Raw genomic sequence first — 15,032 nt, forward strand, 5'->3', positions numbered from 1 at the left:
GGAATCCAGCTATCCATATATTTTCGTCAACTAGCACTAGCTAGCCCGCTAACGATGATTCCATTGCGCTCGTGGGAATAATAATAATAATAAAAAAAGAACCTCTTAAAAACAAGAATTAGCTAATCTGGATTAACATGTTTGCACTCTCGTTCGTGTGAGAGACGCTGCGTCGACAGCCCGTGCCGATGTGCAGCCAAGGCAAGCTGAAGCACCGACGCGAGCGGAGAGATCGAGGAGCAGCGAACCGTCCTTTAGCCGCGTCTGAGAGCAGCTAACCGCTCCGGGAGGTAGCGATAGCCGGCTGACAGGAACAGTAACGGAGCCGAGGTTTTACTCGCTTGCACAATGAATCGTCTCTGACATTGGTGAGTATGATTTGTTAACCTCACGTTAAAAAAAAAAAAAAAGATGCTAAGAGCGACTGGCGAACTGTGGGCTTGTTTGTAGCAGCATCAGCTGCACGGAGCCACGCCTGGGCCATTTAAATGGACGTTAGCTGCCACCACCGATAGCGCGAGATAATCGTTAAAGCGCGTGTCAAAATAACTGTTCTATAACATTTCGAATGTTTCGCCGTGTGTTTCTTCTTCAGAGAGGATAGAGGCCCAGCTGATTGTCACATTGGAGTAATCAGAGCCCATATCTACTGAGGTGGTGCTACTGAAGATTTGTGGGTGAGCAGCAGAGAGGCAGCTTGTCGATGTTGTTTTGATCATCCAAGAGCTGCCAACATGATGCCGGTAAGTGTTCACAACTTCAGCCCTACCAAGGTAGAACAAGTACATCTAATCCCTCTATTCATTTGGCATCCCCACTTTCACTTCCATTGATTTGAACGGTTCCTTTCGCTTCAGAGTCGAGCCCGAGTGCATAGTTGGATGTCCTGTGGCATGCTGACACTTCATATAGTTTTCTTAAGACCAAATAGGTGAATCATTGAAATGCCATGCAAACCATGTATAATACCTTTAATTTGGTGCAAAACATTCTGATGTGCCATTCACACATGCACTCATTGATAATATTTCTCTCCTAAAGCACATTTTTGTAGCTGTAGTTCTCTAAAAGATTGGCTTACATGCTGTCGAGTACCACTGTCCGACTATTGAATGTATTATTTGAAAATACAGGCTTATGCTTTTTTCATTGTTTGTCTTAGTCTATAGTTGAATATTAAAGAGAAATAATGCTTTAACATAGCAGGATGACACATCATACCAGCATGAACACTGATAAATTTTCTATGATTGCCATCAGTGTATAACTTTTACTTAGAAAGAAACTGAAAGAAATGCAGAAGTTACCATTGTGAATGGTTGAAAAGCTGATGTGTGGGGTCCTCTGTCTTAAGCTGGAAATAATAGAATCAAATTTGGATGGAAGTACCCGTGTTGATTTTTCCCCAAACACTCTTAAAGTTCAAGCTAGAGCGATATCTTTTTCTTTTCTACTCATGCTTAGCTTATCTGTACGCGAGATCAGCTCCTGGAGAAAAAAAAATGCTCACCTGTATCTGCAGTCCCTTATCTGGTGTACTTTACACTATCTCTCTGTTTGCCAAGTTCATACCTGCAGGATTTGCATTTTTCTGAGAGATGGGACAATTTAAAACATCGGAAAATATATAAATGTAAACTGTCAGTGCATCTGAGGCTTCCTCCACTCATAATGTATTCCTGCTTTTACATTTTCTATGTTAAATTGAATTTGTGTTGCGAGTATTGGAACAAATGTTTGCTATTCTGTTAACATTGGATGTAAGAGTGATTGGTGTATGTTAATTCAAGAATTATTTTTATCCTTTAGTTTACCACCCGGTTATTGTTCAAGACAGTCCGTGTTGCAAAGAATAGAATACCTGAATGGCAACGCTATTGCAGTCAGGCTTTGTTGGGACTTCTTTTGTTATCTTTAGTGCTGAGAATGCAGAGCTGAATTGTGGGAAAGGTGATTACTGGACTTTTGGCCTTCAGGGAAGGGGAACATGAACTGCAATGCAGGATAAGTTTACAGAAGCTTCAGTAAGGTGTCATCACTTATGAAGGTAATTCACTCCTGACCCGCTCTTGCTCCAAATTGCTGTGGATCTGTTGGGAATGCAGCATCTGAGCAAACATCCTCTTACACCCTTATTAAAATAGTGTGGGAAATGCAAACAAAGGCTCCAGAAGTTGACCGGAGTGCAACGTAACAGAGGCTACGCATTCGCTGCGGTTGTTGAGGATTGACTGCGACTGGAGCCTCCGTGGACAGTCGTACCCTGTGGCACCAACAGGCTATCAGAGTCAAAGAGCCAGTGGAGCAGAGAAGCAGCCCCACACTCGGTTCTCGCGTGACTCTGGCAGCCAATGAGACCTTGGCATATCTGGGTCTGGGAGGCTGCGTCGGCTAATGCTCTGTTGTTAAGGGGAACTTTTGAGCTGAGTAGATTGTCAAGTGGCATTAAGCTCATGCTGTGGAACTGGGCAGAGCGTGACTTACAGCAAAAGTGAACGTTGCTCTCACTGTCGCGTCCGTGTTTCCTATAGACTCACTGGTTTGAAACATCTTCAGCCGAGCCACCACAATCGGATCACAAAGCACTTATTAGATAATTTTTCTGCTCAGCTTTTAATGAGCAGATGAAAAGTTATTGATTTATTTAACAACTCCCACTTGCTAAAATGTCTCAATCTATTTGTTGTATTGGCTGAAAGACATACATTATTAACTACCCTCTCAGTCTGCTTTTAATAAAAGAGACATATCCTTTGTTAAATGGTACAACACAACTTGTAATTATATCTATTATACATCTATATCATTTATTGCACTACTATTCAGGAATAATAATTTTCCGAGTGAGAATAGAAGCTTCACAATGAAGATGTAATCTCTGCTTTACCCGTTCGTAATGGCAAAGCCATAGAAGTTGTATCTTGGGTTACTCGGCGTCAAAAATCTTGTGTGCTGCAAAAATAAAGCCCAGCTAATGAAAGGAGATTTTTTTTTACTTGCTAATTGGAATGCATGAATACTTCACAAGCTGAGGCTGATTAGATGTTTTGGGTTATTTCACATCAGTTGTCACATCATTATTTCATTTTTCCGCCATATGGTTCACCGGGATTTCAACTGGATGCACAATGTTTGGCATAATTGGGTTGTGTTAAATCAATAGATTACATCATATATCAGATATCGTTTAGACATTTCAACCCCATGTCTCCATGAATAGCAGTCTTCGAATCACCTATGATTAAGCTGTGTGTGTTGAGGCTGACTATTTACCAATGCTGATCATGGACTGATTGTTTACTATTTTTTGTGGTACATATTCAGGCTTTTGTGTAGTTAGAATTGAGTCCCTGCTGTAGTTTGAGTGTTTTAAGTTATGTAGTCTCCTTTATTGTTACTGTATTTAAGTGGCGTAACTGTATGGGCTATGTGAGAGGCTCTTTCGTTGGCAAACAGGAATGTTTCCATTTGAAGTTTTTGCTCGGGACGCGATATTTCTTCTGCGTCTCAAGCACCTATTTTCTTTATGTTTCTCAACAGACCGGCCCCTTTTCCACAAAGTTAAATGATCCCGAGGTGATGCCTGTTGTAGCACTTTGAATGAGGCATTAGAAGTGGTATATATTAGGTCATCCACAGCCAGCGTGCAGTGTGAGGAGGATCCCTGTCCTCGTGCCCCCACCTGCCTACCACCCCCACTATTGTTTTCATAAAGGAAGTCAATGAAAGGCCCATCCAAGGGACACCAATAGAAGAAGTTGTCGTCACCCTCTTCCATCCGCGTCCACCACCTCGTGACGCCCTCGCTCATCTTCTGTCTCGCTGTTTATTTTGTACTGGCTCTGTCTCTCCCCTCCCTCACCGAGCGACACATGCAGTCAGAGTGGTGTTTTTTTTTTTTTCCTCCCTCCCAAGTCTCCTCTGCAGCACTTTCCTAATGCACACGCCGCTGTCGGGTTTAGAGGTCTGCTCGGGATGGCATAACAATTAAGTTCTCATGCCTGCAAAAGCAGCAGAGCTATGATGAAGAGGTTCGTGACTATAGTGTTACGCAGCCTTGTTAACCTCTCCAAGGAGAACCCCATCTGGGCAAAGGAGCATCACCAGCCTCCAAAGAAGGAGAGGAAGAGGAAACGGAGGGCGAGCAGGAGATCCAAGAGTATGGGCAGACGCAACTTAGTGAGGGCGGTTCGTATTCCACCAGTGGTCACTCAGCTGGATCACCGGACCTTCTTATTTGTCTGCATGTTTATCAATGGGTAGCTTCTTCGTCCGAGAGCAGAGTTTAAAATGTGTGATTAGTTTGAGTGAGCTGATTGTGTATCCGGAAGACTTGGTCTTCTCTCCTCTGGGGGAATCCTGGTTTGAAGATCAAGCTTGTTTAATGGTTTAATTATATTTGTGATGCCCTTTTGATTTACTCATCCTAATCTACAGCTTTTTGAACCTATTCAGATAAGAAATGCACGGTTTTCCTTCAGAAGAAAGAAAAGCATTGATTGAATCTGTATTCAAAGTGGTGTTGCTCGCCACACTGAGCGGTTTTCTGTGTGTTGTAGTGTATTATGCAGCTGGTATAGAACTCCTGCATCCCTTGGGAATCAGCAGAATAATTATGCTTCAGTAAAGACATAACTAATCTGTGGGGTGCTTACAGCTCTTTCTTTTAGATTTTCCCTTCCTTTAATTTATTCACAATGAAATCAGGAATCAACATGAAGCCATGGAGGACATCTGTTGGTTCTTCTCATGTTTGTCAGCTTCAGCACCATTTTCTCTTCTTCATAGTAGTTTGGGTCTGAGTCGGTCGAATAAAGCCACATAGTGAAGTGATCATATGCTTTCTATCAGGCTGCTGCAGAAAGGATGAGTCACTTTGTTCAGAAGAAGCTAAAAGAGTAACCGTCGATAAGTGACAGCAACTAAATCTGGGTAATATGACCGGAGTTATGGAAGCCGGCTCTTCCCTGCTTTTCATTACCTAAATTGCCACAACTAAAATACAGTATATCATTGATTGAATGTTTTCATGATGCAGTTGAATTGAGTTCAGCCTGATGGAAGAATGACCAAATCATTTAGAAAACTGTATTTAACTGGTCTGATTTGATCACTGGAGGCTCTGTGAGACATTTATAGGGAAAGAAATATTGCTCTTGAGCTCGAAGTGTTTGATGGGATAAAAGTAGCTTTGTGGCTTCAGCCTTGGTTGCTCTTTCTGTGAATCATTTTGAAATAGTTTAAAGGCCAAAGTCTTTCCTATTAGGACTTGGAACTGGTTAATATTACCATCACATCAGCTACACCTTAAAAAGACACATTCTTCACGTGGGTTCTAAAACTGGCCAGGAATGGACATTCTGTGATGTTAGGTGGTGGGGACTTTCAGAGGTTCTTCACCCCATGGTGGTCAGGCAGGCTGGTGGAGGCTGAGAGGAGGCAGATCGTAGAGTACAGCTGGGTGAATTGATGTGGAGGTCAGTGAGGCATGAAGGAGCGGCGCTATGGAGCCTTCAATGTAAGAATTTGAATTTTGAAGTCGATACAGTTTTCTACTGAAAGCCTGTGGGGTTTCTGTATGGCGGATATTATGTGATGGATCGGTGTTCTGGTGCTGATCTGGGTGGAGCACATTGAATCAGGTGAAGCTTATAAACTTGCAATATTTCAAATGGGAGGTGATGAGCAAGTGGACCATTCTGGGAGGCATGAAGGTGATTGTCGAAAACACGAGCCCAAGTCAATCCAGGCTTCCTTCTTCTCTCCAGTGCAGGTTTTGCGTGTAACCCAAAGAAAATGGTGCCTTTTCAAACACAGCGTATATTTTTCTGCATTATTTCAAGCTTCCTGTCCATATTTCTCTGTTGTAGACACTTTGCATCTGTGCACTTTATTCCGTGAACTTCTCACCATCCCCTTTCTCTGTTATGCTGAGGCGAGCGAGGACTGTCACATTAAACAGGAAGGCACTCCTCAGAGTTGTTTTTTTTTTGTGCCACAGGAAACAATGAAAGTCTGCCTGTCAGTGCAGCAGGAAAGAAAACACTTTGAGTAGGTGAGCTGTTACAGTGGACGTAGAGGAGTTTCCTTGTATTAATCAGATTTACAAGATGAGTTTAACAAGACGAATGAACCCTACCAAAGCTGTTTTATTTTATACTTTTTTTTTTTTTAGATAGCCATATCACTTGTACCTCTTTTCATGCTCGTCATTTTTGTCTAGTAAGTTGCTGAGTGTTGTACAATCCACACTTATTTACCCCGGAACATTTTGTCGAATTGAATGAATGTTGTTTTTTCTTTTCCTCCAACCTAAATCAAAAGTGGAACGGTTCCTTTTTTTTTTTAATGCCCTGCAGAAAACATTCAACCCAGTGAGTCAGTACTTTTCAGTGGCTGAATCTTTTTAGATATGATGTATCTGCTTGAACCATCTGGATTTTTTATTTATTATTTATTTATTTTAACTGGCCTTCTTCCAGCATTACTCCTTCAGGGGCAACATTGGGCAATGTGCATGCATGCAGGGCTATTTATTGACACGGTGCTTCCATTTGGAAAATAAAACTGTGACACAGGACAGAACTGTGTCATCAAAGAAAGTCTTAGTATTTATCTTCGATGTGTAAGAAACAGAAGAATGCTTTACACTCAAAACAGACCTGTGAAGTGTTCAATTTTAGACTTTTACGGTCTATCCAAAAGTCACTTCATATGCCTGAGGTATTTTCTTTGCTTCAATCAACACACTGAAATGACTAGCTGGATGTCACGTATACAGCTTGCCGATTTCCTATTGGTTGCCACATTGATTACTGTCACTGTTTCAGGCCGTGACACTGTATAGACCAGTCAATGATCACATGTGTACCACAGACCTTTTATCTCGTCCCTCTACTGCCCATGGTGGTTTGACCACGTGTATATAAATGCAGAAGCATTTGAAACACTGTGAACTGTAACTCTCGGGGCAAAGCTGTAGCTCAAAGTTGCAGCATCTCATTTTTTCTCCAGTCTTCTGCTCCCAGCTTTCATTTTGAAAGGGTACGTTTGGGAGAGCTGCGAGATTGGATTTGAACCCCCCCGAGACCTCTATGGGTTATTTCAAATGCATTTGTAGAGAACTTGGAAAACAGAGGATACTGCCTCTTTTTTTAAATCATTTGTTTTCTTTTATGTAAGTGTTTATTTGAAGCATGTGAAGGCATGCATTGCTATGCTTCACCTTTCAGTCTAAACTGAGTGTGTGTGTTCTTCTCCATGTTAGGCCTTAATCACCATAAACAGAGGTGTTGCAGGCACAGGCATGTGTCCGCTGGCAGCTCAAACAGTCTGACAGGAAAATGTTTTATCCACATTGCAGGCTTCACACACCTTCAACTACAGTGTTTTCCTATTGCATACCACAGTTTTAAGTCCTTCATCTTGTAGTATTACTCATTTATTGACTGTTTTGCCCTCTTTCAGATGATATTGACGGTGTACCTCAGTGATGGGGAGCAAGCCGTGTCCGAGGTACCCATCACTCCCGAGACCACGTGCCGCGACGTCGTCGAGTTCTGCAAAGAGCCCGGCGAGAGCGGCTGCCACCTGGCTGAGGTCTGGAGAGGCAACGGTAAGACCAGGCTGATGCTGGGCCTAACTAAAAACACAGGTACACAGAATCCCTCTCATCTCCATGTGTGGGCAGAAGGATTCATTTCTTAAAGAGGATGAACAGTAGGCGTCTCTGGCTCTGCATGAAGGTGAAGTAATCTGAAACTTCATTATCGCTGAACCTGACAGGTCATTTGCATGCTTGAGAATTTCATTTTGTGAAGCAGTAGCCTTTAGCCTTCTTTATTAATGACGAGCAGCTCAGCGTTAATGAAAGTTCAGGTGCTGATCGTGGCCTTGTCTGATTCTGAGTGGGAGAAAATTGGTCTTGAATAAAGCACAAGGACTATGAAACAGCCATGATCAAGACAAAAATCTACTACTCAGTTTCCGCTTGCCCTTATTACACTGGAATTATCCACTTCAAGAACAAATGTATAGGTCATTAAACAGCTATGTGCCATACAGCCCGCTTCGCTGTCACAACAGATCCCACTCCGTCCGAGTGATTCACTCTGATCGCTGCGCCGCGCTGACACACCCCGTGTTATCAGCATTTTTTCAGGAAGGGTCCACTCCCCTGCTGAAAACAACTTCATTAACCCACGTTAGGCAATCATGTTAGACCTGGCCTTACAGTGCAGTGTCTGCCCTTCAAAGAAACCTACCAAAACCATGTCACAACTTTTTCTACGTTGAGGATCATAATATTGAAATCCATAAAGAATGCTTTGGATGTATAATTTTTGACACCAGTGTCTGGAGACTCATCCGAAGGCTATTTCTACTTGATTTATTGCAGAAATCTTTCTGCCAGCACCTAAACAGACTCAGCATAATGTTAATTATTCCCACACATTATTCCTACAAATGTCTGTCAGGCTGGATGCTCCTCACAGGCCTTCATTTAATGATCAAATACAACTCAAACAATCAAGTAAAAGTGAACAAAGACAAAACTCTGCCAATTCAGGTAATATAAAACTTAAAAAAATTTAAATTTAATTCTAAGTTGTGTTTTTTTTTGCTGATTTGGTGTTTCTCTTGCAATGAGGGGAAGTTACTGGTCATTTGACGCCTACATCATTTGTCACATGCACAATCCATTTTTTATTCCGCTTTATTGAACTCGGCGTTGCCGGCACTGGGGAGCGAAAAGGTAATAAATGTAATTGTGTCGCAGTGAAAAGTCGACCATTTTCTGCAGTAAACGGGAGACAAATTTTGTTGAATTGAAAAGAAAACCCTCCAGACAGTAAACACTAAGACTGTAAACAGTGCAGTTTTCAACAAGGCGGTGCCAGATGTTTTGAAATTAACTGCGTTTGAATCGCATGTCAGTACCTTGATATAGACTGCAATATGTAAACCAGGGTTTTTTCACGTCAGATCAGAATATTGCAGTTATGGGATCACTCCCAAGTTATGAAAAGTTTTTGTTCATACAAACAGGCTCATTGTTCTGTGAGAAACACCTCACTTTTTTTTTTTTTTTTTTTTTTTACAGTTTGTGGAGCAAATATTTAAACACACAAACTGTCATCATCACATTGAAGTGTTCTGATGAATTGATTAAGATAAAAAAAACATTTGTACATGATGACTAAGCACCTTTTTCTGCTTTCAACAACCGTTCACACACTTGTTTGTTTCACAGAAGAAAGCAGTCACTTATTAACCGAGAAATTCTTTCCTTCACCGTTCTGCTTTCCAGAGCGAGCGATCCCCTTTGAGCACATGATGTATGAACATCTGCAGAAGTGGGGACCTCGGAAGCAAGAGGTCAAATTCTTTCTCCGGCACGAGGATTCACCGACGGAGAGCAGCGATCAAGGTGCGGCACTGTCTCTGTTGTAGCCTTCAGAGGAATGGGCGTGGTCGCGTGTGGCCTGGAAATTCCTCACAGCTGCTCTGGCTGGTTTTGCATTGATGGGCACCAGTTATCTCATTGTTTCTTCTTCTCTGTGTGTGTGTGATTGCTGGCTTTCGATTGTACCTGCCAGCTGGTACATAACCCCCCCCCCCCTTCAGTTTAAGAAAGGTTAATCTAAAATTTGAAGAGAAGTGAATAAGACTTGGCATGAAACTGCAGATTACATGCCGTCTTTTTCTTTGTGGCTCTCGGTAATCCTCAGGCATTTAGAATTGAAAAGGCTTTGTAGAATTAATGGGGGGGGGGCTCTTTTGCTGCTTGATGGCACATGTCAAAGGAATAAATCATTTGGCAGCTTTCCTATGCTCAGTATTAACCTGAGTCTTTAGTCATCGTAGTTGGATTTAGCAGAGCCGCATAAAAAAAGGCAGGTGTGAAATGCCTCTGATTGTAAGACTCTCAACTGAGGCCATCACACTGTAAGACCAAAGACTCAGCGCGACATTTTTTTAATACTCGCATTCAATAGTCACATAAGTCACAGGTTAAATTGCAGCTAATTCCTGATTATGATGAAATCCTAATTTAAATTAATTAAAACTCGACTTTCAAGTCCTTTCGTGAAGACTTTTAGTGACTCTTCCTTATACTTAAATTGAAATGGACAGTTTCCCGTGAAGTCTTAAATATTAATTCTCATGATTCCACTAAGCCTTTCTCTTATTAAAAACTATGAGGTAGGCAGCCCACGTAAGCATTGCTGGTCCCACTTCTCCAATCCCTCTGTCGAGTGCAATCATGTCAGTGAATTTTCAAACTTGTGTAGACAATGGCTGTTGTCTCTGAATCTGCACTCGGCTAAGCTTACTTGCATGTGTTGCATTGTGTGTTTCTGGCCCGTGTTTCTGATAGCGGTTGTTTGTTTTCGCAGGGAGTCAGCAATCTCAGGATCAGACGAGTCGGAGGAGTGGAAGTACAGGAGAGAAGCACAATGAGAATGGGGTGAGTAATTGGCCACATTTAAATTGTTGAGATTTTCATGCTGTGCCCATTGTCCTGCTGACAGTTCTTGACATTTACCGGTACTGTGCGATTATGTCATAGTAAGTTTGTATACAGAGCACTCAAGCACATTTCTTTTTTTGACTGTGGAGGGAAGCTGGTGGACCCAGAAAACATCTGGAAACACGGAGATCTTGGACCAGGCTTGAATATTAATGTTTATTCCACTACACCACTGTGTTGGAAAATACATGGAGGTTTAAATACAGTTATCATAACATGATAGTTGATTTAAGTAAAATGCATGTTAGCCAGTGAGTTAACGTAAGTTTTTGTGTCGACTCACTACACAACGACTCACTGAGTAGAAGATTTGGAGCTAAGACGACAAAACTTGATCACCTTTGTGTTTTAAGAGTAGAATTTGGAGCAACTGGAAGTCAGATTTAGGTGACACTGCAAGCTTTCAGAAGGTAGGACAGATGACAGAGTGAGCCAATGAAAAGGTTTGGAATTTTAAAATCTACACAGAGAAGGTGAAGAGAGGCTAAGACTGAACTGATGTGCTCTTACTTGCATTTTCCACTTAAGACGAGCCGCCGACTCGAGCGTCTGTCAAGCTGATGTTGATGAAGGCGAGAATGCAGTGATTCTTGTGTTTCAGAGTAAGCCCACAGACGTGGTTTTCACTGGGCCGCTCTGTGTCCTGATGCCTTCGGTGTTTTCCCATCAGGTGTACCCATTGTTGTGCACGCTCAGCCTTTCAGCTTCAAGACGTGCTTACGAGGAGATGTGAATGTCGCTGATAAGAGCAGCCCCCGGCGTCGCATCCTTTTTTCTTTCTCTGAGCATCTGTCCTAGATTTCACAATTGTGAAGTGTTGCGGTCAAGGGATTGTAACTAATTCCACCTCAAGGGTTGAGGGAGAAATCCAGCACAGCGGGAGATGGAATTGAGTGTGGTTTTTGTTTTTTAAATAAAAAAAGATAGTGGCAGCATAGCACAAGATCACCCAGAAGCCATTCCCTTCTCATTATCCACAGCTTTTGACTTTGTGTTCAGGAACTATCTTGAGGGTGTTCTTCATTTGTTTACAGTGTAAATCAAGTATTAGGAGAGTTTCATGTTGTTTTCTCTGGTTCTGTGCTTCAATACAGTCTATAAGAAAGAGTCATGGATAGGCCATTGACATGTCAAGTTAGTGGCTTCACGTCTGGTTTGCTTCACATGAAGACAGGGAGAGTGGAGCATTTCAAAAATGTTGGTGACGTAAGGGAACAACTCGGAACCAATCTTTTATAATGTAGTCTGGAAAAGAAAATAATGGCTTATCAAGATCCATCAATCATCATACTACTGAGCTATAAAAGTGCAGCATGTATTTGACAATCATTCATTCATTTCAATATTATCTGTCATCTTCTTATATCCCAAGCTCATTCGAATGCAAGACCCCCAATATCTGATTTAGAGTGATCATGGGGATGATATAGAAAACACATAGAGACAGGTATCTGAATAAAAAAGCCTCACATAAGCAGGGGAATTCAAATTCAGAAACACAGGAAGCCAAGCCTGGACTTGAACCAGGGACAATGGGGCTGTTAGACCAGAGGACCTCCCACTACACAACTAAGCAGCATCAGAAAGCATAAAGTGCATCTTTTTTTAACGGAGGGAAAAACAACATTGAACTGAAATACTATTGAATCTTCAGTTAATGATGATTTTGGTCACACTACATCAATAGATTAAGCGATGTTTACAATTCTTGTTTTGTCCAACCAAAAGCTTAGTATTTAAGAAGCCAGGTCTTCCATCTACTAACAAAGTTAAGGCTTTAATCATCTGTGCACTAAATAGCCTCATGTCAGTTATTGCACCAAGTAGAACACGTAAAGTATATAAATTATAAATAATAGAAATAGTTCAGTTGTATTGACAGCCTTTGACACAGTAGATTATACACGTACAGATCTGTTGGTGTGTTTATGAGCTTCAGTTGGACGGTGTCTCTCATCTGCGACCACCATGGTGCATGGTGAGCACATGGTCTTTCTCTGATGTGCTGAGTCGGATGTTCCTCAAACTCCCCTCTCCTCGCCATCCGGGTGGGGGTTTACTGTGACTGCGTCTCCCTCGGGTGAATTGTCACTGATGCAGTGTCGCCCGAGTGCATTTGAGCGTGGCTGCATGCGTGTGTGCCAGTGGCTTCCCCCGCTCTCCCCATCTCCACATCGGTTGAGTCACCACGTCCCTCCTGCAACCGCCGCCACCTCCTCATCCTCCTGATTCTTCTTTCTAGATATCGTTCTATCAAAATACCAGGTAGCAAAACACAGCCTTCTTCACGTTAGACCCCCCCCCCAACAATCCAGGAAAGGTAGAAACATGTTGTATTCAGATAAGATGTGACACAAACATGTCTGCCTCATTTAATTAAGCTGGAGCACTCCCTGTTCATCTCCCTCTGACTTTATCTGCAACCCTTTACATACATGTACGATTATCTCAGCTGACAGTAAAGCGCACATTAAGCATACAGTATGTCCATGACTAATCTCCTTATCAGTACAGAGGGTTTTATCTCAACCAGTATTCCACAACTGTCGGTCTGTTGTTTAGGGAGTAAAAGAAATCATGACATTTCCCGCATCATCTCCTCGCTCTGAGCGCTCATCCTAAAGCCAAAGCCTGGAAGCACTTTAGCATTTCAGTGTCGCTTGTAGTTTGGAAGCGCGCGTTCACTCGGTATGCTGTTTCGTTGAAAGAGAAGTCTGCCAGCGCGGAAACTGCTTTTAAGAAACGAAGACGGTAGATAAACAGAATTGAACGTATTGAGCCGGTCTTCCTTTATGCTGTGAGCTCAGGTTCAAGCTGCAAGAGAAAACTTCACGAAGGACTGTAGAGGTGAAGCCTTTTATTCATTCATATTGCGGCAGGTTTTACTGAGATTTGTGCTCTGAAAGCAAATTGTATTTTACTGCATGGAACCGTCAGCTTTACCCACACTGTCTGAACTCTATACCCTTGCTTGTACAGAGGTAATGTTAATTACTGGAATTAGAAGTAGTGGTTTTTCTTTCACAACCAGTTTCATTCAGCGTCTGGGTGTTGCCTGTCCTTGTTTGGTTTGCGATGGCAGACTTGTATGGTTTAATGTTTTATCATAGAAACAAAGTCTTTGGTTTCATATAACCTTTAAACAAAGGAGTATCTATTCTTCCTTCCTTCCGTTTGCCAGTTTTAGGTCTTATCCAGATTATGCCCATATTCAGGTTGAGGGGTTTAGGTGCATCTGCTTGCGCTGATCTTTGTTAATAGTGGTATCAGACTTACTCCGTCAATATTTGTGCAGTGACGGCAATTCAAAAACTATTTTTCAAAATTCATCCCTGAAAATAAAAGCTTTTCTGTCTGTCACTGGTGTTACACAGTGGTTATAGCTGCCATGGTGGTTATACAACTGGATCAGTTGAAGAGACAGTTGCTCGATTAAAAAATGTATCCAGGAGTTAGATATTCTTATTGTTTGTATTTCCTTGTACTTCTGTAGGAACCTGTATAACATGTCTAGAGGAGGGCGTATGCTGGCTTTACTCTTGCACTTCGCAAATCTCAGTGTGAAAAATTCTCATAGTTTGTGTAAACACATAACTTCAATCCAGATTTCCAGTCCATTACAGGGCAAACACGGAGTCAGACAATCTGACGCACCCACCTTCACAATTTAGAGTCACAAATGAACTTCAAGGGTATGTTTTTTGGACTTTGGGAACGACTGGATTACCCACGTACCCCCGGGGAGAACATGCAAACTGCACACAGAAAGGACTCCCAAGGCCTGGGACATTCGTTATAATGTTCAACTTCTTTAAAAATCGTGTTGATTGATTGATATGTCATTATTTTGAACATGTACAAAAACAAACCAAAATGAAAAAAAGAAAAGCATTTAAATGATTAAGCAAATGTAGAAGAGACAACATAATCTGTTTTTGATTTGCGCTAATCTGGATTACATGTTCGAAAGGGAGTAGGGAGAAGTGTAAACTTATTTAATCCTTAATCCTTTAATATGCTTCTTTGCAGACAAGAAATTAGAAAACAGACAGCAACCTTGTTCCAAGTGGATTCACATTTTGTTTTGTTGTACCACAATGAGCTGCTTGGTAATTCTTTCCCTCTGATTAATGCAGCAGCCATTGTCTGCTGGTGGCTGAATGATTACAGTGCATCTCTCTCCCGCCCATGTGATGCAACACAAAGCTCATGCCACATGTAGAAACACCAGACGACATTTCGCCCTCAGCGGCTCAGATCTCCTGCTCACTAACTGCTACTCCCTCCATGATAATGACGGGGTTTGGACTCTGAGGAGCCTCCTGCTGTGTGACCCTCCGGCTGCTGAACTCAGACATATTTTCACATCATTTCTGCAAATGGCTCTTTGTCTAACTTGTCTCTTTGTGCGTTTTCCTCCCCTTTTCTTTACTCTCACAATATGTTGTTGACATAATCTGCATCTCTGACTTGCTCAACTGACATACAATTGATACGA

General features: G+C 42.0%; 1 protein-coding gene across 2 annotated transcripts in view; it reads left to right on the forward strand.

The window, feature by feature from the left end:
* The window catches only part of ppp1r13bb (protein phosphatase 1, regulatory subunit 13Bb), a 26,384-nt gene continuing 11,352 nt past the window's right edge, over positions 1-15,032 (forward strand). For both annotated transcript variants that reach the window (XM_080490635.1, XM_080490636.1), the window contains exons 1-5: positions 1-368; positions 596-743; positions 7,468-7,615; positions 9,311-9,430; positions 10,401-10,471. In XM_080490635.1, the coding sequence (XP_080346761.1) occupies positions 735-743; positions 7,468-7,615; positions 9,311-9,430; positions 10,401-10,471 (348 nt within the window). In that variant the 5' untranslated portion in view covers positions 1-368; positions 596-734. The remainder of the gene's footprint in view (positions 369-595; positions 744-7,467; positions 7,616-9,310; positions 9,431-10,400; positions 10,472-15,032) is intronic.

This window comes from Lipophrys pholis, assembly GCF_963383615.2.
Source record: "Lipophrys pholis genome assembly, chromosome: 21".
In the NCBI taxonomy this organism is placed as follows: Eukaryota; Metazoa; Chordata; class Actinopteri; order Blenniiformes; family Blenniidae; genus Lipophrys; species Lipophrys pholis.